Genomic DNA, 24069 nt, shown 5'->3' with positions numbered 1-24069 from the left:
CTACTTACCGAACCAAACAGCGTTAGAAACAGGTGTTGTGCGAAATGAGAGCTTGTAAAAATTTTGTTTTTTTTGGTATATATAATTTATTAGGACTTTAGCCTTCATTCAAAAATGTATGCATTCAACTTACAACTTACTATCAGTCTAATATTATAACTTCTGAATTTATATGCAAATTAGTGTTGGGCGAGCTCATTGTTTCACTTTGTTGTTGATTGGCCTTCTTACGTTCCGCTAATTTTTGTTGTAACGTCTTTGTTGGTGTTGTTGGTTGACTGGAAATCGCTTGTGGAGAAGTCAGCGTTGGTGTAAATGTTGTTGGTTGCGTTGTTGCTCCTAGCGCTGGCAACGGAGTAGTTAATGCCAACGAGCTTACCCCAAATTGTTTGAGCGCTGCGCTGTTTACATCCATTGTAGGACAATATAATGGATGATTCTCACCAGGCAGTAGCTTTGGTGGTGTACTCATTGTATCCTGTTTGGGCATTTGTAGTGTATTTATGGCAGTGGTGTTGGGTAAAATATTCGAATTAATTGTGTTGATCGGCATTGTTTGTTTCGGCTTACGTTTGGCGGCGGTACGTGGCTTCTGCTGTGTCGGTATTGAAAAGTTTTTTAACTGTTGTGGCTGCGGTGGCTGTTGCGGTTGCGATTGCTGCTGGAAAGTATTACCATCTTGCATTAGATTCATAAACATTTGCATTTGTTGGTTATACAAGTCGCTGCCACCAAAAGTCGCTAACGACGGATTGACAATTGACGCATTTGCGACATTTAACTGTTTACCCACTTTCGTTCCACAACCCTTTGTTGGTTTCGTTTGCGTTGTTGGACTACTCATAGTCATGGCGTAGCTCGCTGGCGGCGCATGCGCGACGGTTGAGATAGCTGGAGTGGCGTTGTAAATATATGGTTGTACTATATTTGTATCGGTCGGATTGACGCTGACGATGGGCTTATTGCTCGCGGTGACCGTGGAGACGACTGGCATAGTCATTGGCATTGTTGTATTGATGCCGCAAAAAGGTGTAATTGTTATGTCGTAATTAGCCAGTGACTGTGCGGCGCTAATCGATGTTTGTGTCATGGCAGTGGCGTCTTGAGGATTCTTCGTTATTGACGGTGTGATTGTAGTTTCCATGGGTAATGAAGCTGATAGAAATATGGGATTCGGTGCTAACGTCGACAAATTGCTCATTGAGGAGAGCATGGGATTCGGTTGTAGGGGCATTGGTGGAATCGGTGCTGGCATTGGAATGCTAGGCATTTGCTCGTTTGGTAAGGCTTGAAACAAGGCTTTATATTGCTCAAGCACTTCTCTCATGAATTGTGGCTGCAAATGAAAATAAAATTTGAATAAAAAAATAATAATCATAAACGTAAACTTCGGCTGCACCGAAGCTCTAATACTCCTCACATGTGGGTTTTATAGCATAAATTGGTATAAAGAGAACTTTATCAGCTGTTCGAACAAAGTAATTTTTTCGAAGATGGTGGTGTTGCGCTGGAACATGATGTATGCCGAATTTCGTGAAAATATTTTAACAAATCAAATAGTTTTGGATATAAGATTTTGATTTTGATAGGTTAGTTTGTATGGCAGCTATATGCTATGGTGGTCTGCTCTGAACAATTCGTTCGAAAATTGTGCAGTTTCCTTATAAAATAATACATGACCAATTTCGTGAGGATATCTTGTCAAATAAAAAACTTTTTCATACAAAAATTAAATTTTGATAGGTTAGTTTATATGCCAGCCAAATGCTATGGTGGTCCGATAGGAACTATTCGTTCGAAAATTGTACATTTGCCTTGGAAAATACTCCATGATCGATTTCGTGAGGATATCTTGTCAAATAAAAAAGTTTTCCATATAAGAATTAGATTTTGATTGATCAGTTTGTATGCCAGCCAAATGCTATGGTGGTCCGATAGGAACTATTCGTTCGAAAATTGTACATTTGCCTTGGAAAATAATCCATGATCGATTTCGTGAGGATATCTTGTCAAATAAAAAAGTTTTCCATACAAGGATTAGAATTTGTTCGATTAGTTTGTATGGCAGCAATGTCCTATGGTACTCCGATATCGACCTTTTCGACAAATGAGCTGCTTCTTGGGAAGAAAAGAGCGTGTGCAAAATTTCAGATCGTTATCGCAAAAACTAAGGGACCAATTCGCGCATAAACATGACTAAATCGACTCAGTTCATACCGCTGTTCATGTAAGTATGTACTTTATAATGTCTTCGACGTTTCTTTCTGGGCGTTACAAACTTCGTGGCAAACTGTATTATCTATTCTAACTAGATGTATACTTACATCATGTTGTTTGCTTTCTATAACTTGTTTAGATGCTTCCAAGAGCTGCTGCATTTCTAAAGATAGCTGCAAAACAAATGAGAAAGAAATATTTCAAATTTACATTGAGTTCCACAAGGTAGTATATATTGCTTTCGGTAATCGGATCTCGCAATAGTTTTATTATATGTAATCATGCAATGAATTTCATTAAACTCTAAATACTTACGAAATCTGCTCTAAGTAAATTGCCCCAAATGGATTCACCGGACGTTGTCGGCACCTGCATGCCGCCCATGCCAGGCATATTTTCACTACCAATGCCGCTCTCAATACTTTTGTTAAGACTTGTACGTGCGCGTTGACGCATCGTCAAACCGGGTATATAAACTTGTTTGGGCTGGAAAGTAAAAAAAAAAACCATTGATGTCTGAATTATAAAATGTCGCCAATTTGAAGCACTTACTTTCATGTTGAATGCCTGTACTGTTGGATTTATTAGACTCTGTGATAGATCACAATCGTTGCTATTAATTTTCTCCTGATTGCGACGCGATGCGATTTCATGTAAGCACAGCTTTATGGCCAAATCGAGAAAGTTTAGATTCTCTGGCACATTATCGACTTTATTTTGTATATAAAATTTATAAACATCGATCATAAGATCGGTGAAGAGTGATTCCTTCTGGTTCATATATTTTAAGCACTTCTTATGGACTTTGTATATGTCGATTAGAAGATTTAACGTTTCTACATCATTGCGACTCTCGGCATTTTGCTTGAGTATATCACGCATTATTTGCGCGCAGTAATTCAAAGCTTGTTGGGAGAGTTTCAATCTCTCGCAATCTTTTATGTAACGTCTGAAAAGAAGAAAAAAATTGAAAATGAATTAGAAAAGGTTGTTATTTAAAATTAGCAATTGGAAAGTTGAGTTGTGTAGTATATGCAATAATGCCGCGGAGTGTCTACGATTAGAAATCGGTTCAATTCAACACTACATGAGGCGAAGGACCATTATACGAGGGTTTTAGAGGAACTTTACAAAACAGCCGATTTTGTATTAAAACAAGAAAAATACCTTAATTTTGGCGAGGTAGGAGAACCCTTTATAAATGCAAACGTTTCCGTACAAGAAGTTGATTTTGAATGATCAGCTTGTTGTTGTGGCAGAAAACATTTCGGATGTAATTTCGGAAATGGTGTCGAGTTGATAGTCCGTGCCGGTTACTTAATCGGGAACGGTTAGTTTGTATTGCAGCTATATGCGTCCATCGTCCCGTTTACGAGACGCAGGTCTCTGCCTGGCTTCAAGAACCTAACACTCGGGGGCAGAGTGATAGAGATGTCGGGTGCCATGCGCAAATGTCCGACGACGGCACTTGAAGTCTTGCTGGAATTCACCCGTTACACCTAGTAATCAATCAAGTTGCCAAACACACACTGCTCTAAATGACAGCAGAAGAGCTTGGCAAAGGTAAGGTAATCTCTTCCCAACATATGAAAGGGCTAGATAATCTAATCTAATGAATGGGCTAAGTCGCGTCATACCACTGGCTCTTCTCCTTAGGAATAGCATTACCAAAAAGGTTAACTTCACTAGGAAGTTTGAGATTACCCTCAGCAGTAATGTCGAATGGAGCGATTCCGCTATCGAGCTACTGATTAGGGACAGTACGATCATTTGGTTCACTGACGGCTCGAAAACATCACAAGGAATTGGCGCATGGGTCGAAGGATCACTCACAAAACTCTTCATATGGCTAGATATTTGGGTGCCAGGTCACAAAGGAATAGCCGGCTGATGAGCTTGCCTGCTCCGCAGCATCCACTAACATAGTAGAACCGGAATCTTTCATTATGGTTGGTCCCCACACCAACTCTGCTCCGCAATGATGAAGCATAGGGTAAGGAGAAGCATAGCCAACAACTCCCAGGCATACGCCATGGCAAGTTGCGAATGGGTAATCAAACTCCCAAGAAAAAACTCAAGCTACTTGTCGCTTTCTATATTGGCCACCTAGGCCTAGCCTACCAGACAATACTCTATCATTGTCCGTTCGACTGTCGTGTCTAGGATAATGTTAGAATGTCGGATGAACCGAATCCGAATCACATCTATGTTGGTGGAACTAGAAGCAAGTCTACGATACTGGAACATTTTCGAATTTATATTCGAACTACAATTGTTGGAAAATTATTTATGTAGTTGTAACTAGTAACACAAGGTGTTCGTTAGAAATTCGAAATTTAAAAACTCATTCACATCGGTATATAGTCAACTGGAGATCCAAAACATTGCTTTACAATGTGTAGCTCAGAGGACTACATAAAGAACTTCCTGGACTTGATAATATATGGCTTTTGTATCGTTGTGCCTTCAACAATATAAAACACTTTTTTAGACCCGATTATTAGAAACGTTTAATGGAGAAACGGCTTTCTTGAGTGTACCTCGAAGTGGGGTGGGTTTTAATCTTCAATTCATTGAACCAGCCGTCCAAGGTATGCTAAAGACCTGTTAAACGTATAACACTAATATAATTTTTTTACACTTACTTATCTTGCTCGGGAGTCTTAAAAAGTTGCAGTCCCACGTCGATAAGTATTTTGTGATTTTTAGTTTCGTATAGCAATTCAATGGCAATTGCTGCGCATTTACCCAAATGTGATGAGAAATTTCCAGGACGATCGATTTCCGACGACGGTATACGCCAAATACCGTTAAATATGTTATTCCATTTTCTATCGTAAAACACGCCATTAATTTGATTCTCCAAACTGGTTTTGTATTGACCCATTAAGAGCTCTTCGCAACGTTGTAGATTTTTGAAATTTGCAAAGGGCGTGTTCTTGTAATGGTAAGCCAGGCGATAGATCGATTTATAGTGTTCGGGAAACCGTGTGACACACTCCTCTAAATTTTGCACAACTAGTTTATAGATATTCTCCACTTTATATGCAGGATATGGTGTATTCAGTTTCTTTGAGTCGTTGGAAGTGCCATCGGAATCTGAATCCGAGTCGGATGATGATGAGTCCGTGCCACTGGTGACCGATGTTGTGCTGCTGGTTATTGTGGTTGTTGTGACTGTAACACCGCTTTCCTGAAAACAATAAAGTGTAGTAATGGATTATTTTATGTTAACTTTTTCACTCGTTCAAGATTGAGAGAAAATATAAAGAGACTGAGTTACAAAGAAAGAGATAGATCTATATAGAGCAACAGCCTGAATTTAGCATTGCACCTAGAGATGGTGAACCCGATTTCCCAGTCAATGACAATAGAGTGGACGTTCCATTGCCCGACTATGAAGAAGTTCGAATAGCAATTACCCATTTGAAGAACAACAAAGCCGCGGATCCGATGGATTGCCGGCCGAGCTCTTCTAATACGACGGCGAAGAACTGATAAGGAGCATGCATCAGATTTTTGTAGAAAATGGTCGGACAAAAGCATGTCCGACGATTGGAATTTAAGTGTGTGCTCTGTCCAATCCACAAAAAAGGAGAGCTCACAACCTGTGCCAATTGGGATAAGCTTTCTCAACATCGCATATAAGGTTCTATCAAGCGTACTGTGTGAAACACTGAAGCCCACCGTAAATAAACTGATTGGACCTTATCAGTGTGGCTTTAGGCCTGGAAAATCAACAATTGACCAGATATTCATCATGCGCCAAATTTTGGAAAATACCTGTAAAGAGGATCGACACAACATCTCTTCGTCGGTTTTAAAACTGCTTTTGTCAGCACGAAAAGGAGCTGTCTTTATGCCACTATGTCTGAATTTGGTATCCCCGCAAAACTAATACGGCTGTGTAAACTGACGTTGAGCAATACCAAAAGCTAAGTCAGGATCGGAAGGATCTCTTCGAGCAGTTTGATACCAAACGAGGTTTCAGAAAAGGCGACTTCCAATCATGCCACTTCTTCAATCTACTCGCGGAGATCGAGCTGCAGAATTAATTGGATAAGGTACCATCTTCTATAAGAGTGTACAGCTGGTGGCGTACGCTGATGATCATTAATTTTTTTCTTCAGACTGGATAAGGAAGGAAAGTAAATGGGTTAGGTAGTGAACGAGGGCAGGACGAAATGTATCCTGTCATCAAACAAATAGTCGTCGCATTTGCGACTTGGCTCCCATGTCTATCTTGGAACCAGTATTAACACCAACAACAATGTCAGCCTTGGAATCCAACGGAGAATAACCCTTGGTGGTACATCGGACTGAGTAGGCAATTGAGAAGTAAAGTCCTCTCTCGACGAACAAAGACCAAACTCTACAAGTCACTAATCATCCCCGTCCTGCTATTCAATGCAGAGGCATGGACGATGACAATATCTGATGAGTCAACGTTACAAGTTTTCGAGGAAAAGTTCTGAGGAAGAATTATGCGCAAATGCATTGACAAGAGTAAATACCGCAGTCGTTGAATCGATGAGCTGTACGAGAATACGACGCCATTGATATAGTTCAGCGAATTAAGAGACAGCGGCTACACTGGCTAAGTCATATCGTCCGAATGCAGGAAAACACTCCAGCTCTGAGAGTATTCAACGCAGTAGCCGCCGAGGGATGCAGAGAAAGTGGAAGACCTACACTCCATTGGAAAGACCAGGAGGAGAAGTACCTGGCTACACTTGGAATTTCCAATTGGCGCCAAACAGCGAAGAGAAAGAACGACTGGTGCGAGTGTAAGCTCGGTTATAACCGCGTAAGCAAAGTCTACTCCAATAACGAAGAAGAAGAATAAATGTATAAGGTATTAAAGAAACATCCTTAAACTTCGAAATGGCAATACTGCTACACCTAAGCACATACATACATACATATGCAGGATATTTATGTACAAGGGTTGAAATTAACTTCACTTCCGACATATATTTAAGGGTGGAATATATTACAATTGCTTTGTTTCACCAAAAACTCAGTGAATGTGTTCGCCTTGCAAGTTTTTGTGAATAAAAATGGCTTTTCAAACGAAATAATGAATTAAAATTTGCAAAAATAAATAAAATTTCAACAGAAATATGCATTTGGAAAGGACTACTTCCGGCACAATTGTAAAAGTTGAAGCAATAATTTCGAAATACGAAAAAACGGGATACTAAATAAAAAAGGCTAACAAGCGCTGGGGCGACGTTTTGCAGAATATAAAGAAAATGTTTACAAAGAGAATAACATTTATGTTAATAATTTCGGTGCTGAATGTTTGTGGTTCCGATGTGCAGGAAAATGGGTTAGTGTTCAAGTGGCTGAAGGCATATTTATTTTTAAATGTTCTTCACTTCCGACAACTAAAAATGTGTTTAATATAAATTGTTGTTGTATTGACTACGGCTATTTATGTATTTATTTATTTCCTTCCCCAGCCTAAGTTTTGCTGCGCTAACAGAGAATACAGCAAAGACGCACAATGAGGAGGTGAGCAAAGCACAAAGCAGACAATTATATATTTTTTGAATGAAAGTAATTAAAGTAATTTAGGCTGTAATTAAAGCATTGTGTGTGTATGTGTAATGTGAAAAAGGAGTGAAGTGATAAGCGCGGAACTATACATACATACATATGTATGTATGTGTAATAAGTATCCAGGCATGCATTTATGTACATATGTATGAAAGTGCTTATGCTTATTGAGCAATTAAATAAAGCGCAGTGCATTGACACAAGTCAGCTCTAAGTTGTAAATGAAAGACGGTTTTCTTTGTTGCGGTTTTTAAGCCAGGTGTATGTGCGACCACATACATATTTACACACATATGTAGCATTTGTAATGATTGTGTTCTCCAGCCTCGAATTTCCGGTATTTTTCTGCAAGGATATGTTAAAAGCTACTTGTTTTTGTTGTTGTTGTTGTAACAGCAGAAATCATACACTAAACTCTTTAGACTACATAGAAAGCGTTTCAATGTGTAGTCAATGCCTTTGTTAGTGCAGTAGCAGTTATTCGGAAAACTTGCGTGGTGACCCACGTAAATTGAAATACGAATAGTGTTAAAATTTCAAATAAGCACTGCAGAAGTATTCAGAAGGCTTAATTTTTCACTTTTTCTTGCTTGTTTTGCTAAAAATTTGGGAATTATTATTAAAATTACTTTTAAATAAAACAAAAAATAAATTAGCATTTCAAATAATAATACATATGTATATATTATTATTTTTATATGCATATAAAATTAACAAAAGAAATTTGTAATAAAGAAACATCAATTGTTAGAAAATTTTAAATCAGAAAAAAAAATTTAATTTTTAAAATTTTTTTTTGTTTTTTAACTATTAACATTTCAAATAAAAATACAAATACTGTTAAAAATAGAAATTAGAATTATTTTTGAAATAACCATTTTTTTATTTATTATTTTTATATATACAATTAACAAAAATAAATTTGAAATGAAGATACACAATCTGTTAAAAAATTTTAAATTAGAAACATTTTAAATAATTTTTTTTTATTATTAATTTTATATATAATTAACAAACAAAATTTGAATTGAAGAAAGAATTGTTAGAAAATTTTAAACTAGAAATATTAAAATAAAAAACTTTTATTTTTAATTTTTAAATTTTTTTTTGTTTTTTAATTATCAACATTTCAAATAAGAAAACAAATACTGTTAAAAATAGAAATTAGAATTATTTTTGAAATAATCATTTTTTTATTTATTATTTTTATATGAATGTACATATGTACATACATATATAAAATTAACAAAAATAAATTTGAAATGAAAAAACATAAAAAATAGAAAAGTAAAATTATTTTTTAAATCTTTTTTTTAATTATTATTTTTATATATCAAATTTATTTTTGTTAATGAAATTTTATATTGCTATTAAAATTTCTTTAAAAAAAATTTTAATTAAATCTCAAAATTTGTTTTCATAAAACTTTTATAAAGCCTTACAAATTTTCAAATTCTGTGTACAAAAATAACAAAAACAAATTAGTATTTTAAATAAAAACAAAAAAGGAAGAGCTAAGTTCGGGCGTAACCGAACATTTCATGCTCTCGCAACTTGCAAGGATTAAAACCATGGAAGTACCTTTAAATAAATTAAATAAGGCCTGTTAGTTATATGAGGTCTAAAATTGTGTTATATGAGAACTAGGCGTGGCTGTAGTCCCCACCCACCCACTTTCATACTGTAATATAAAAATATTAGAGGAATGTCCTATACCAAATTTGGTTCAAATCAGTAGGGCGGGTCTCGAGATAATATGTATGTATGTGTTTTCTCCTAAAAGTGGGCGGTGCCACGCCCATCGGCCAATTTTCACACCGGCTTTCATAAAGCTCTCTCATGCCATCTGGGGGGTAAAATTTAATGTCTCTGCCGCATTTAATTATTGATTTATTGCGTTTTTAGTGGTTTTTAATATTACCGTTATATAGGGGAAAGGCGGTGTTACCATCCGATTTCATCTGTTTTCACATTGTCGATAGGAGTTCTTATAATATTTGCGTTAGGCGAATTTGGTTGTTTTTTTTTAGAGAGCGGGCCACGCCCACTCCTCCGAAGGTGTACTTGGTGGGTTCATATATCATTTCACCTTGTTAAGCATACAAATATTACAACGAATTTAAAAAAAAAAAATTTTATATCTTTAAAGCATACAATTTCAGCCTGTAGAATTCTATAAGATTTCATTAAGCAAATATTTTATTTAAATTAAAAAATATTATTAAGTTAAAATTATTGAGTTTCCTTAAAAATATTCAGATACCAGCCGGCATATGTCAAGTCTATTACGGCACAGTATGTGAGAAGTACTTAAAGAACCAAAGCGTCTTCGTACCGCCAAATCTGTCACTCAACGAAATCGAAGAGCGTTTAAAAGCAGCCTATGGTGTTATAAAGGAATCCAAGTATGTAGATATAAATTAAATATATATATGTATTTATTATTCATTAACTATTAATTGCAGGGATATGAATCCGAACTGCCGCGTATACGCACTGCCAAGCCTTTGTTTCAGTTCACTGCCACTCTGCCGCACGCCGGAACGCACAAACTTACTCTACTTCTCCAATCGCGCCGCACAAAAGGAACGCAAATCGAAAAAGAATAATGCCACACACGAGACAAGTGCCAGCACTGAAAATCATTTAACCGGCTATCGACGACCGCGTTTTCTCGACAAAAAAGATCGACGTTCGTTTCTGAAACGTAAATCGACCATAGCTTACGATGATGTCTTCTCCGCAGAGATTTCAAGTCAATATCCACCAACAAGAGAATCGGAAAATTTACGCCGCATTTGTCGTGACGAATGCGAATTGCTGGAGAATGAGTTGTGTCAGAAGGAGTATGCCATTGCCAAAAGGCATCCGGTTTTGGGACAAAAACTACCATTGGAAGAATGTCAAAGTTTGCCACGTTCAAATGATTGCTCATCGTTGGGCATCACCATCGATGTAAATCCCGAACAGGATTGTTATTGGGAGAATGGTGCTGGTTACCGTGGCACATTGGCGTGGTCGAGCACCGGCAAAACATGTCTGCGTTGGTCTTGGCTAATGAAGGAGATCTCAGACTTTCCAGAATTGGCGGGACAAAATTATTGCCGGTAAACATAGTTGGCTATTCATTTATGCGTGAAAAAGTAATATTTATTATTTGCTTTCTAGCAATCCCGGCAATGTGGAGGAGCGACCTTGGTGTTTTGTGGATGACAAATCGTTTGAGAAAATTATCGAATTATGTGATATACCAAAATGTGCGGATAAAATGTGGTTCTACATCTTTGTGACAATTGGCACTGTAATTGGTTGTGTTATATTTTATATGGTCTACGTGTGTGTGAAGAAGCGACGCGAGGGCGGTATGACGAATATACAAAATGTGAGTAGACAAGACAAAACGTTAACTTCGGCTGCACCGAAGCTTTAATACGAAACAAGATATAACCATTATTATGATTGCGCCGAAGCTACAATACCTCTCACAGGTGTATTTCTTATAGCATAAAAGGTATAAAAAAATTAATTTCAATTTTGATGGGGTAGTTTGTGTGGCAGTATGATATAGTTGTCCGATCCAAAGAATTGGTTAGTAACATAGTATTAGACAATAATTTTGCCAAATTTAGTGAAGATATCTTGTCAAAAAAATGTTTTTTCCATACAAAAACTCAATTTTGACTGATCAGTTTGTATGACAGATATATGCTATAGTGGTCCGATCTGAATAATACGCTCGAAGATTGTAGCATTGCCTTGAAAAATAATGTTTGCCAAATTTCATTAGGATATCTTGTCAAATAAAAAAGTTTTTCATACAAGAACTTGATTTTGATCGATGAGTTTGTATGGCAGTTATATGTTATAGAGGCTCGATCTGAATAAGTTGTTCGGAGATTGTACAGTTGCCTTAAACATTAGTCTATGTCAAATTTCGTGAAGATATCAAGTCAAATAAAAAAGTTTTTCATACAAGAGCTTGATTTTGATCGATCAGTTAGCATGGCAGCTATATGCTATAGTTGTCCGATTATAACAATTTATTCGGAGATTGTACAGTTGCCTTAAACATTAGTCTGTGTCAAATTTCGTGAAGATATCTAGTCAAATACTAAAGTTTTTCATACAAGAACCTAATTCTTATCGGTTAATTGTGGGGTAGCTATATCCGATAGTGGTCCGATAACGGCGTTTTCGCCAAATAAGCAGCTTTTTGGGAAGAAAAGAACCGTATGTGAATTTTCAGGGATGTCTGAATAAAAAAAATGTTATTTTGAAGTTATTAATATATTATATGAAGTCATGATAGGGCCTGATCTGTGTGGCTTAATTTGAGGTGATAGTTGTTAGTAGCAATTCTCTTGCCTTTTTTTCTCATTTAGCTTTAATAAATCATAAAAATGTCAGTAACACTTTTTGCACTTGAAATTCCGCTTAAACTGATTAATAATAAAAAAATAAAATAATTTAATATTACTCTCACACAGATCAACACACCAAATGCGGATAAGAATATTTATGGCAACTCACAAGTGAACTCATCATTGGAAATGACACGTCTGAATAGCAATACAACGAATGAGCAGCAGCCCTCTATGTTTTCACAAAATCTCGAGAGAAGCTCATTGCTGCGAGTGCCACAGTACACACTGCAAGATATGGAATTTGTTGAGGAATTGGGCGAGGGTGCATTTGGTATGTTAAAATGAATAATTTTTCCACCACAAAAACAATAATAAATACCACATGCATTACAGGCAAAGTATATAAGGGTCAGCTGACACAAATGAATGGCGAGAAAATATTCGTGGCGGTTAAGGCGTTAAAAGAGAATGCCTCACTCAAAACGCAACAGGATTTTCGACGTGAAATCGAATTGATCTCCGACTTGAAACACGACAATATCGTTTGCATTTTGGGTGTGGTGCTGAACAAGGAGCCCTACTGTATGCTCTTCGAGTATATGTCGAATGGCGATCTGCACGAGTTTCTCATCGCCAATTCACCGAGTGAAAATAAGTCGCTAACACAGTTGGAATTCCTGAAGATCTCACTGCAGATTAGTGAAGGCATGGAGTATTTGTCCAGTCATCATTATGTGCATCGCGATTTGGCAGCACGAAATTGCTTGGTTGGCGATAAACTCACCGTAAAAATTTCCGATTTTGGACTCTCTAGAGATATTTATAGCTCTGATTATTACAGGTAATGTTTGCAATTATTTATAACAATGTAATAATAAATAAAAAATATATATTTTTCTGCAGGGTACAATCGAAATCACTATTGCCGGTTAGATGGATGCCATCTGAATCGATTTTATATGGCAAATTTACAACTGAGAGTGACGTTTGGTCTTTCGGTGTGGTGTTATGGGAGATTTATAGTTACGGCATGCAGGTGATAAAACTACGCCCCCTTTAAATGCATTGTTTCGACTATCGACTAAACAATCTCTTATTTCATTTTCCAGCCATACTATGGGCATAGTAATCAGGAGGTTATAAATTTAGTACGCTCACGACAATTACTATCGTGTCCCGAGGCATGCCCGACAGCGGTTTATTCGCTTATGATCGAATGCTGGCATGAGCAGTCCGTGCGAAGACCCTCCTTCTCGGAGATCGCTCATCGCTTGAAGGTGTGGTATCAAGGGCAAGTCAAGCTGAACTCCACACCGACACTAACAATAAAGGCTTCCCCGAATACTTGAAATTTAATTTAACATCAAATATTTGTACTCTTTTTATTATAAAAATCAAGTAGTCTTTTGGTAATATTTGTACATTTATACTACGTATACTGTATAACACATACGATATGTAAAAAAAACTACAAAAAAACATTTCATGCACAAGTAAGAATTTAAAGAAGGCAAAAAATATATCAGTAAACTCTTTAAGATTTCTTGAAAAAAAGTATGGAAATGAATTTTATTTGGCAAACGGGAATTATTTTTAATTTAGCATTTTTTCACCGAAACATTTTGTTATCGATTGAATGTTTAGTCGAAGTGTCAAAAAAATAGTGCAGAAAATACGATATTAACTCGGGAATGGACCACGGACACCAGGAGTTGAATAAATTCTCTTTAAATCATTTTTTTTTACCTAGGGCTACTAAAATTTCTCTAGAAATTAATAGATCCACAGTCCATATACAGAGGTGTCTGTTTTGACACTTTAATTTAAATTTGAAGGAAATGCACCGATTTTAATGAAATATAACGGGTGATCCAAGTAGAGCTATTTTTTTAATAATCTTTTTTAACATACATATCACACGTGAGTCGTGTGAAGCAGTCATGTTATTTTTGTTCAGCATTGTTTGGCATTTCATCTTGGAAAGATTTACGCCTGAACAACATTTACAATTCTTTCAACTTTATTATGAAAATTCAAGTTCTGTCAAGAATGTGTTTCGTGGCCTTTGCTCAACTCATGGTCAACATAATCGGGCTACTGAGCGTACTATTCGCAACACCATTACCCATCTTGAGACTCAGCAGTCACTATTGGATAATATTCGACCGAATAGACCACGTCCAGCCAGCAATAAAGAAAATATAGCAGCTGTAGCTGAGAGTGTACAAAAGTGGAGAGTCGATTGGGCGACGTTCGCAGCAACTCGGACTGACGTATGGACTGACTTGGCGCGTTTTACGTCGAGATCTTGTGCCAGAACTAAAGTCGCTCAATCTTCCGAAGCGACATTACTTCGCTCTACGGTCTCTTGAAAAGTTCCAAGAAGATTCGACGTTTTCGTGCCAAATTTGGTTTAGAGATGAGTCCTATTTCTGCCCAAATGGATATGTAAACAAGCAAAATTGCGGCATTTGGGACGAAGAGCAACTTGAACAGATTCAAGAGCTGCCATTTCATCCAGAAAAAACAATGATGACTTTTAATGCGTTTCCTCAAAAATACTTTTCTTGATGTGGTTTACATATTTAAAAGTTTTGACCTTAAAATATGCTCTTAAATTAATTTTTAAAAATTCGAATTATTTTCCAAGATACAGCAGATTTTGTGACGTGGCCTCCAAGCCGGACGAAATAGTTTTAACGCGTTTTCTCGAAAATATGGTTGACATGATAACTCAAGTTGTAACCTTTGAAATTTGATAAGACAAATTTTTGTTATACATCTCTCTATTACGCCTGCCTCGGATTTTGGAAAATTTTAAGTACTTTTTAAAAATTTTAAAAAGTCAAAAAAGAAGGGAGTAAATTTTTTTAAAGTCAACGCCATTTTATGAAATATTTTTTCTTTGCCAAAGGTCAATCCGATAGCGACATCTTTAGTAATGAAGATTTTTTTAAATTTGTTTGTTTTAGAACACTACAAGTGTTGGAATCATGTCAACCAGAAAGCATCGTGTTTTTGCAGCCTACTCCACTGGCTTGCAATTCGACGATTTCTTTATTTTTATTTTTGTTTTTATATACTTGAAAAGTCAACAAAAATCTTATAAAAATGTCTAGTAAACATACTTTTCTTGTTTATCTTGGTTTGAAAAACGCCTAAAATTAAGACTCTAGACCAAAATACCCCTAACACCTTTTTTCATTAACCTCAAAATTTATGTGAAAAATTCAAATAACCAAGTCTTGATTTTTTAGTTTTATCTTTTACAACAATATTTTTCCTTTACGAAAGTTGGGTTAAACTGACATTTTTATGCCCGAAATATGTACTTTGTAATTTTTTTGATTTCAAATATTAATTTTTTCACTTTATTATGACTTAGTATAGGGAAAGAACGCTAATTTTCAGTCAATAATTCTCACCTCAAAATATTTGTTTTTTTTAAGTGTGTTGGTCCCTCATTGAAATCTCTACTTATTGATAGTGTATAAAAATATACATTGCATTGCCAGGTTTTTTCATTAAATGCAAAAAAAGTCAAGACCTATGGTATTTTTCAATGGTTTAAAGTCGTAAGCTGTTTAATTGCGCCTTTAATGCTGTTTTGGATATTTTAACACAGTTACTTTCTGAATATTCCACAAATTCGTTTGTTCCAAGACTAAATAAATATTTGCATATTATAAATCACATTAAAAGTTATTTCTGAAGATTATAAAAATTGAGCGCAATCATAAATGCTATTGTTACTAACAATCAAGAGTATTTCAGCTCCAGTGTAGTTTTAAACTCACATAACCTCACTTTTATGTTCCATTACATAGGTTAGATTAAATGCACACATATATTTTCGCAAAATTATCGTACTTAGCACGTTACGTATCTTAATTATTTTTCGCATATATACGCTTAAAGAGTCATTAGTAATAGAAAAAGTTTCACTTACCTCCGACTCACGGCGTGAGGGATTGCTTTTACTAACCGCAGCTTTCTCAACATTCAACTCTTGTGCCTGCACGGCAACTTTGGGTGCTTCCTTTGGGCAGTCTTTGGAGTTTTGTTCTTCTACTTCTTCTTTCGTTGCCTCCGTACGCGTAGCCGGACTGCAGTTTGGACCGTAATTCGGTTTCTTGCAAGTTTTCGCCATTTTTGCTTGCTCACTCTTGTCAATGACTACTTTGCGCTTCAACGCATTTAAACTGTTGCCTGCAAGTTTAAATAAAATATGATTTTTTTATAAGATATACATATATGGTACATGTATAACTATTTATTTACCATCGATTTTTGCTTTATTAAAAGCAAATGGACTGCTTGCCAAGCTCTTTAAAACGTTGCTTATATGATTACCAATATCGCGTGAAATTTCCTTTTGGTTTTCCATGAACTTTATGATCGATGCATTTGTCCGATAGAAAATTTCTAAGGCCTCTACAGACAGCGTTGTTGGATTGCTATGATTAATCTTGATGGGATAAGTAGCATTGCTTTCATACAGATTGTTGGCAGCCTAAAAAGAAAAATGATTAGTGAGGGAAATTTTGACGTCTCTAAAAAACTCTTAAAATAAAAACGTAAATATGTTTAAAGAAAAATACTTCCAAATAATGTTTAGGAAAAAATACCCTCAAATAAAAATTTAAATATTTTATATGAAAAAATACCCTCTAACAAAAATTCAAATATGTTTTAGGAAAAAATACCTTCAAAAAATATGCAAAAAAAGGTTTAGGAAAAGTACCTTAAAATCAAAATTAAAATATATTTTAGGAAAAAATACCTTCAAATAAAAATTCTGATGTGTTTTAGAAGTAAATACCTTCAAATAAAAATTCAAATGAATTTTAGGGAAAAAATACGTTCAAATAAAAGTTCAAACATATTTTAGGAAAAATATCTTCAAAAAAAAATTCAAATATGTTTTGGGAAAAAATACCTTCAAATAAAAAATCAAATATGTTTTAGGAAAAAATACCTTCAAATAAAAATTCTGATATGTTTTAGAAGAAAATACCTTCAAATAAAAATTCAAATGTATTTTAGGGAAAAAATGCGTTCAAATAAAAGTTCAAACATGTTTTAGGAAAAATATCTTCAAATAAAAATTCAAATATGTTTTAGGAAAAAATAGCTATGTACAAATAAAAATTCACATCATATTTTCTAGTAAAAATTCAAATAAGTTTTAGGAAAAAATACCCTGAACTAAAATGTCAAATATGTTTTAGGAAAAAAATACCTTTAAATACTTTCAAATAAAAATTCAAATATGTTTTAGGAAAAAAACCTTCAAATAATGTTTCAAATATGCTTTAAAAAAAACCTTTAATAAAAAATTTAAAATATGCTTTAGAAAAGTTTTCTTTAAAAATAGTGTTATATGCTTTAAGAAAACTACCCTTACATAAATAAAAATTGTTATATGTTCTAAGAAAAAATACCCTCAAATAAAAATTCAAATATGTTTTAGGAAAAATTACCTTTTAATAATAATTCTAATATGTTTTAAGAAAAAATACCTTCACATAAAAATTTTAATGTTTTAAGAAAAAATACTTTAAAAAAAAATTTCAAATATTTTTTAGGAAAAAAAATCTTCAAATAAAAATTTTAATATGTTTTAAGAAAAAATATCTTTAAATAAAATTTCAAATATGTTTTAGGAAAAAATATCTTCAAATAAAAATTTTAATATTTTTTTAGAAAAAATACCTTCAAATAAATATGTAAATAAGGTGTAGGGAAAGTCCATTAAAATTAAAATAAAAATATATTTTAGGAAAAAATACCTTCAAATAAAAATTCAGAAAAGTTTTAGGATGCTCTTTTTGCTTTTCAGCAATTTTGCCCAACATATACTGGCATAACCATTTCTCCTCATGTGAGTCTTCATTCTCCTCACCCTCTGTTTGCTCAGTGTTTTGTAAAGCAGCAGCCAAGGAAAAGCAGTTGTGTGCTATATTCAATGCGCGACCTTTGCGCGTCTGCAGCAGTGATGATCTTTAAAAATAAGTAAATGAAGTAAATAATAGTAACAGTTATATGAGTGATGCTTACTGCTCGGCTGTTAAACTTTCGGCTGAATTCTTGAGTTGTCGTGAGCAATACGAATGCATTGTGTAGGTGAATGAGCCATATTCTATCCAAAGCAGCGTTTGTTGACGATTCAAACAAATGCACATTTCGAAACAGCGAATTGTATCTTCGGATTCGGCTAATACATTATTGGGACTGAAACAAAAACAACAAAAAAAGTGAGGTTAGGAGTTAGTTATTTGCAAATTAAACTAAATGGGCTTACTTGAGTGGAGTCAATCCGTTAAGTCTTGTTTCGATTTTACTCGCCTTAGACAAGGCCATGCCGGCCCACGAATCGAAGCGTGTGGGACTTATTGTCAAATCCAAAGTATAGTACTTGATAGCTTTCGAAAAGTCGCGATTTTTGAAATAATAATCAGCTAGTAAGTAGAAAATGCAGCGTATTTTATATGGCAGTGAAGTATGCGCTGGTTCTAGTGTTTCAAAATCATTTCCTTTAATGAATTCTAATATCTTCGTTGTGGCTGGTGTCGGATCCAATTCGTTCGGCATTAAGGCGACAATTTTTAGGAAAAATTGTTCCAAATCAGCTGTTATTGAATCCAATTTATAAGAGTTTATTTCAGGTAAGCATTCCGGTTTGTATAAATCGAATGCTTGCACTGCCTTCGCCCACGTCAATTCAACATTGGTTGCCTCATGATCCTCTAGATGGCGTGAACGCGCCTTCTTTTGCGGATAACCGTACAAACAAAAAGTCACCTGCGAATTAAGAGTATATATATAGTTTAAATACGATTTTATTGCGAAGCATTGCAGTCGTTTGCCACTTACTTGCTCCAAATACTCGTAGAGTGTATCGCGACATGAGTCATAGAGTGGCGCTCTGATTATCGGCACAATAACATCCAAAATATAAAGCAAAAAATCGCCATTGTTACGCGTGCAAGCTTGAAATTTGCCCAAAAACTCGTGTGCTGTAAATAATAACGTAAATGAACCAGGCAAAGGCTCTTCTTCCTCCTCAGCATTGCTACTAGTTTTGCATTTAGCCACAGTTAATGTGTTATTCTCATCACTAAAAAGCGTAAAAATTGGATTAAATATTTATTGCTTATATACAGGGTTATTAGTATACTTACCTCAACAGAATTTGATGTAAAATAACGAAAGGTCGTTTCATGTTGAATTCGTGCTCCGGATTACTGTTCTTATCGATGGGCTGATTTATATCCAGATGAAAGGACAACACGCAGATCGTATTCTGCACGAGACGAGCCAGCGTCTCGTCAAGACAAAGCACTAAATATATTTTATATTACTATTTTTTCATCAATTTAGTTTAACACTTTATAATAACTTACAAATATCGGTGCCTTCGTTTAAAATTATTACTTCTATATATGAATATATATAATTTAGTCCAACCGACCACAATTCCTGCTGACGAATTTTGCTTGTTTCCTTCATATATTTAACAACGGTAAAGTGCAAACATTTCTCAGCCCATTTCATACAGTCCTAGAATATTAAATTTTAAAAGTTTTTCGGTAGTTATAAATTTTTTCTTTAATTTTTAAATGTGTGGTTTGCAAATTACAACCGCAGAGCAAGCACTGACCTCAAAAGCAGCCATATTCCATAACGATTGTAGTAGAATTTCGACTTGAGTTTTAAAATTTTTCACCCAATTTTCACAGTTTTCGATTTCCACATCATTGCATAAGTTTTCCGTTAGTATTTGCACAATTTCTGGCCATTTTTCATCTTCAAACAGTTTGGGTATCTTGCTCAATGAAATGCGCCTGAAAATATGCTTGTTATATATTGACATATAAAAAAATTAAAATTTGAAATATAAAACGTACCTTTTGAAATCTGTTATGGTTTCTTGCAACACATATTTTGTTATGCATTTTGAGGTTAAATTCGGTAAATGTAGTATATATTCATTATCATCGAAAAGTGTGATTATTTCTGTTTGGTTCTCCAAACAAGCAATACATTTCTCCAATTCATTGCGTATGTCAAACCAGAGGTACTCTAAATTGATCAGACGTAATTTGTATTGATTGAATGCTTGGCCGAGCGCTACCAAAGCAGTGCCGGATCTGAAGGCCAATTGATCGAAGACCTGCTTCCATATGGGTGAGAGATCGCTGGAAAAAATATACGGGATATGATATTATGAAGCTTTTAAGGTTAAAATGTAAGTTTTCGAGAATAAAGTTTTTATTTGAAACTCTAATTTTTTTTTGAATAATTTATGATTTTTTTATTATAAAGCTATTAGGACTAAAATTTAAGTTTACGGTAATCCAATTTTTTAATAATTTTTTTATTAATTTAGGCTTTTTTTATTATAACGCTTTTAGGACTAAGTTTTAAGATTTTGTCACTCCAATTTTCCATTTAATTTTTTTTTTTATAATTTAGGCCTTTTTTTATTAAAAAGCTATTATGACCAAATTTAAGTTTTTCATACTCAATTTTTTTAATTTATAAAATATATTTTTTTTATTTTGATTATTTTATTATAAAGCTAATAAAAGAATTTAGTGTTTCTTACTCAAATTTTTTAATTAAAAAATATTTTATCATTTTTTATTTCTCATTTTGGAATTAAAAACTAAATATATGATTTTTAATTCTGATGTTCGTAATAATGTATTAAATTTATAATTTTAAATTATTATTTGATTAATTAAATTTCCAATTTAAAATACAAAATTTTTTAATTAATAATAATCATGTTAAAAAATCATCATAAAATGCAGCAATCGTTATTATATTACACAGAAATTATATTATTCCATTTACAAGGTTGTTTACTACAGACTCAGAAATACTTACGCATTCTGTGACATTTTGATAGTATAGTCGAATTCTAGATAAAGAATCGAGATTCGGAAAAATGTTTCAATATCTTCAACGCTCTTCTGATTCCATGGTGAACAATCAAAATTATCCCTTTTTAAATAAAAAAATAAATTAATTTGAATTATAAGTATATGTATGTAAAATCTATATCTATCTCAATAAAAATTTCACAAAGCCAATATTTAACTCACAAGTAAATACAAAATATCTCCAGATATAAAACGCGTATGTCATCAGGCACACTTTTTGTCCAGAAAGATGAGATGCATTTGAGCCATTCGAAAACCAAAAGTGGAGGATCTAGAGTTTTGGCCTGTATAGTTGATATAATGAAAAGAAAAAAATAAAAAAAATAAACAAGACAAAACGTTCACCGAATCAATAATTCTCTTCAGAGGAGCATTTCTTAAGCATAAAAATATATAAAAAGATTTTTATTTTGATTTTGATCAGTTCAATGGTCAGCTTCTTGCGATTAAGGGCATATGAAAATTTCAAATGGCTATGTCAATCACCAGATGACTATATCGCGTGTATACAGACAGACGGACATGTATGTTTTTGTAGTTGTAGTGGCAGAAAAAAATGTTTGTAGTAATTTCGAGGAATGTTGCCGATTTGATAGTCCGGATAAAAATCCTGGTTCAGTTGAATTTCATGACAAACTCTGTTACGGGTATAATTTCATGTATATACATATATGAAAAATGTCAATGTTACCTCAATTTTCCCAATAAACTCATTAAAAGCTTCACGCGTTATTTCCTGAAACGTTTCATTTGACATTATTTCACTGCAAGTTTTGCATTTTTCATCACTAATTTTTTCGTTGTTGTTAACAGTACCAAAAGGCCACTCTGTATCCAAGTTAACACTAAAAAAAATTATAAAAAACGTAAATAAAAAATTTATATTCGTATATAATATTTCAGCGGCAGTCACAACATACTTACCTTGCATACTTGGCGAAAATTTTTCTTAGTATGCCCTTTAACGAAGTATCCACTTCGACACGATCTGTTGTGACTTTTTTTCGTGAATTGTAACGTCGATTTTTGTGCCAACCCCATTGCTCTAGAAAATGTAAATCACTGCAACGTCTACGTGGTTTGGGCTTATTTGATTCGGAATTGTTAGAAGATTTCTCATAATTATCCGCTTCGTCTGGTGAATTTTCCGATACTTTCTTCGTTTGCTCTGCATCACTTGTTGGCGGTGTATTGTTAACGTTGGACTCTGCTGGCGCCACATTTGTTATATTAGTGCTACTTAACTCTGTGTCTGGTACTACTTCCATGTTATCGTTGGAATTACTACTGGATGCAGCGCTTATTTCAGTTTGTACACAACTCTCTTGTTGTGTAACATTGTCGATTTTACACGTATTATTGCTATCAGCCAATATATCTTTTAAACTTAAAAGTTTAATTAATATTTTGCCATTTTCTTGCATATACTGATATAACGCTACTATGTACTGTCCGAGAGTGGCCCAAGTTAATTCTTTAACACAGATCTTTTGCACAATTTCATCAGGCAGTGTAAAATTTGTGGTATCCGTTTTTGAATCATCGTTGCGGTAGTTGCGCGGGAAAGCACTCTCTTTTGTCCACGTAGAACGGGGTTTCAAACTCTTCGGTATTGGTCCATACATATCTTCACAAAGCGGCATAGATGATTTAAAAGTATCAGATATTTCGTATAGAATTTTGGCAGCGCGTTCATAGGTGGGATCTCTGGTGTATAGCTTCAAAGCGTAGCCATATGCACCGATTATATTATGATTCTCACACAGAGTGCGTAACATTCCATCAGCGGCACTCCAATGTTGTGCATTGCAACGTAGGCAACGCTCAAAGGCGAACTCGGCCAACTCTATTGCATTTAGCTTTAGTGCCAGTTGACCAAAACGATGCATGGTGTGTACATCTGTGTCGTCTAATTGAGTAGCCTAAAATGATTATTTTTTACGTTAAATTATTGGCTTAGCATATGTTATAAATTTTTCTAGAATTACCATTATGTAATGCTCCAAAGCCATTTCATTCTCTTCTTTCTCCTCGTATATGAAAGCAATATTTTTATGACAATTGTATCGAATCGTACGTAGTTTTCCATTTGGATCTTCCTCAAGAAGCTAAAAAATGTAATGATGTTAATCGTTTTAATAAATATAAAATAAGAAGAAACGTTAACGCCGGTTACACCGAAACTATAATACACTTCACCAAAAAAATTTTCTCTAGGTACAAGTACTTGATTTCACTCAGTATCTGCGACATTTATTTTTAGATGTTACAAATTTCGTGAAAAAATTAATATACCACTTAATTAATGTTATATAACTATCACCAATTTCATTATTTCTAGTTAAAATTTAAGCAAAAAATAATATTAACTATCAGTTTGGGGTTTCACATTGAAAAATTCTGAGTTCAAAAAACGACACCTTGATATCTCAACAAGGACATTCGCAGAAGAAACACAAGCTCACTTTGATTATTTAATTTATGTCATTGAAAATTGGCGCAGAAGTATACGTTGTCTTGTCTTGTTGACAGAATTATTTCTTTTTAGATGCACTATTTAACAAACTTTGAAAAGTGTAAACATTTAGGCAAACCTCATTGAGCACTTGAGTTTCCAACAGCTGACTTAACAAAGAAAGGGCCGACTTTACATCTCCCTTCCATTTTAAGTTGATTGCCTTCAAATATTCGGCTTCTGCGATTGCTTCCTGCAATAAACAAAGTTTTTTAAAAATAAACAAAGTAGGATTAACAATAAACAAACAAAGAAAAAATGTTACCTGCGCTTCCTTTGTAACCACAATTTGGTCCTCGGGCTCTTCATTGCATTCTTCGTTAAGTGCAACTATTCTAATCATTTCTTTACCTTTTGTTACTCTGACTCTGCAAATATATTGACTTATATATTTAATGCGAATCGCAAACAATATTTATAAAACGAAACTTTCGCATATTGGCGATGTGAAGATATCAAA

The 24069-nt window shown here is 34.3% G+C and overlaps 2 protein-coding genes across 3 annotated transcripts; one reads left to right on the top strand and one right to left on the bottom strand.

Annotated features, from left to right (window-relative positions):
- Positions 1-61: 61 nt before the first annotated feature.
- Positions 62-24047, bottom strand: LOC120767361 (calcineurin-binding protein cabin-1-like). 2 transcript variants are annotated; one of them, XM_040093331.1, is made up of 23 exons: positions 23875-24047; positions 23689-23802; positions 23083-23202; positions 22019-23016; positions 21786-21939; positions 21257-21378; positions 21039-21155; positions 20054-20344; positions 19807-19990; positions 19550-19706; positions 19328-19487; positions 19020-19263; positions 18448-18947; positions 18204-18377; positions 17936-18146; positions 16425-16656; positions 16093-16352; positions 4863-5410; positions 2770-3166; positions 2533-2703; positions 2325-2390; positions 794-1336; positions 62-658 (listed from the first exon to the last, which is right to left on the bottom strand). In XM_040093331.1, exons 1-23 carry the CDS (start codon positions 23950-23952, stop codon positions 143-145), a joined length of 6357 nt encoding a protein of 2118 aa, XP_039949265.1. In that variant the 5' UTR covers positions 23953-24047; the 3' UTR covers positions 62-142. The 2 variants fall into 2 exon arrangements, with proteins under 2 accessions (XP_039949265.1, XP_039949264.1); XM_040093330.1 differs by having other exon boundaries at positions 62-1336.
- Positions 7268-13660, top strand: LOC120767362 (tyrosine-protein kinase transmembrane receptor Ror). The gene is made up of 9 exons (XM_040093333.1): positions 7268-7549; positions 7683-7734; positions 10039-10184; positions 10245-10886; positions 10948-11161; positions 12267-12474; positions 12537-12984; positions 13047-13179; positions 13253-13660. The coding sequence occupies exons 1-9, from the start codon at positions 7473-7475 to the stop codon at positions 13490-13492; spliced, it is 2160 nt and encodes a 719-aa protein (XP_039949267.1). The 5' UTR covers positions 7268-7472; the 3' UTR covers positions 13493-13660.
- Positions 24048-24069: the final 22 nt, after the last annotated feature.

Source organism: Bactrocera tryoni, chromosome 2, assembly GCF_016617805.1.
Source record: "Bactrocera tryoni isolate S06 chromosome 2, CSIRO_BtryS06_freeze2, whole genome shotgun sequence".
NCBI lineage: Eukaryota > Metazoa > Arthropoda > Insecta > Diptera > Tephritidae > Bactrocera > Bactrocera tryoni.
The sequence above is the reverse complement of the archived record's forward strand: the minus strand, read 5'-3'. Positions and strand labels throughout refer to the sequence as shown.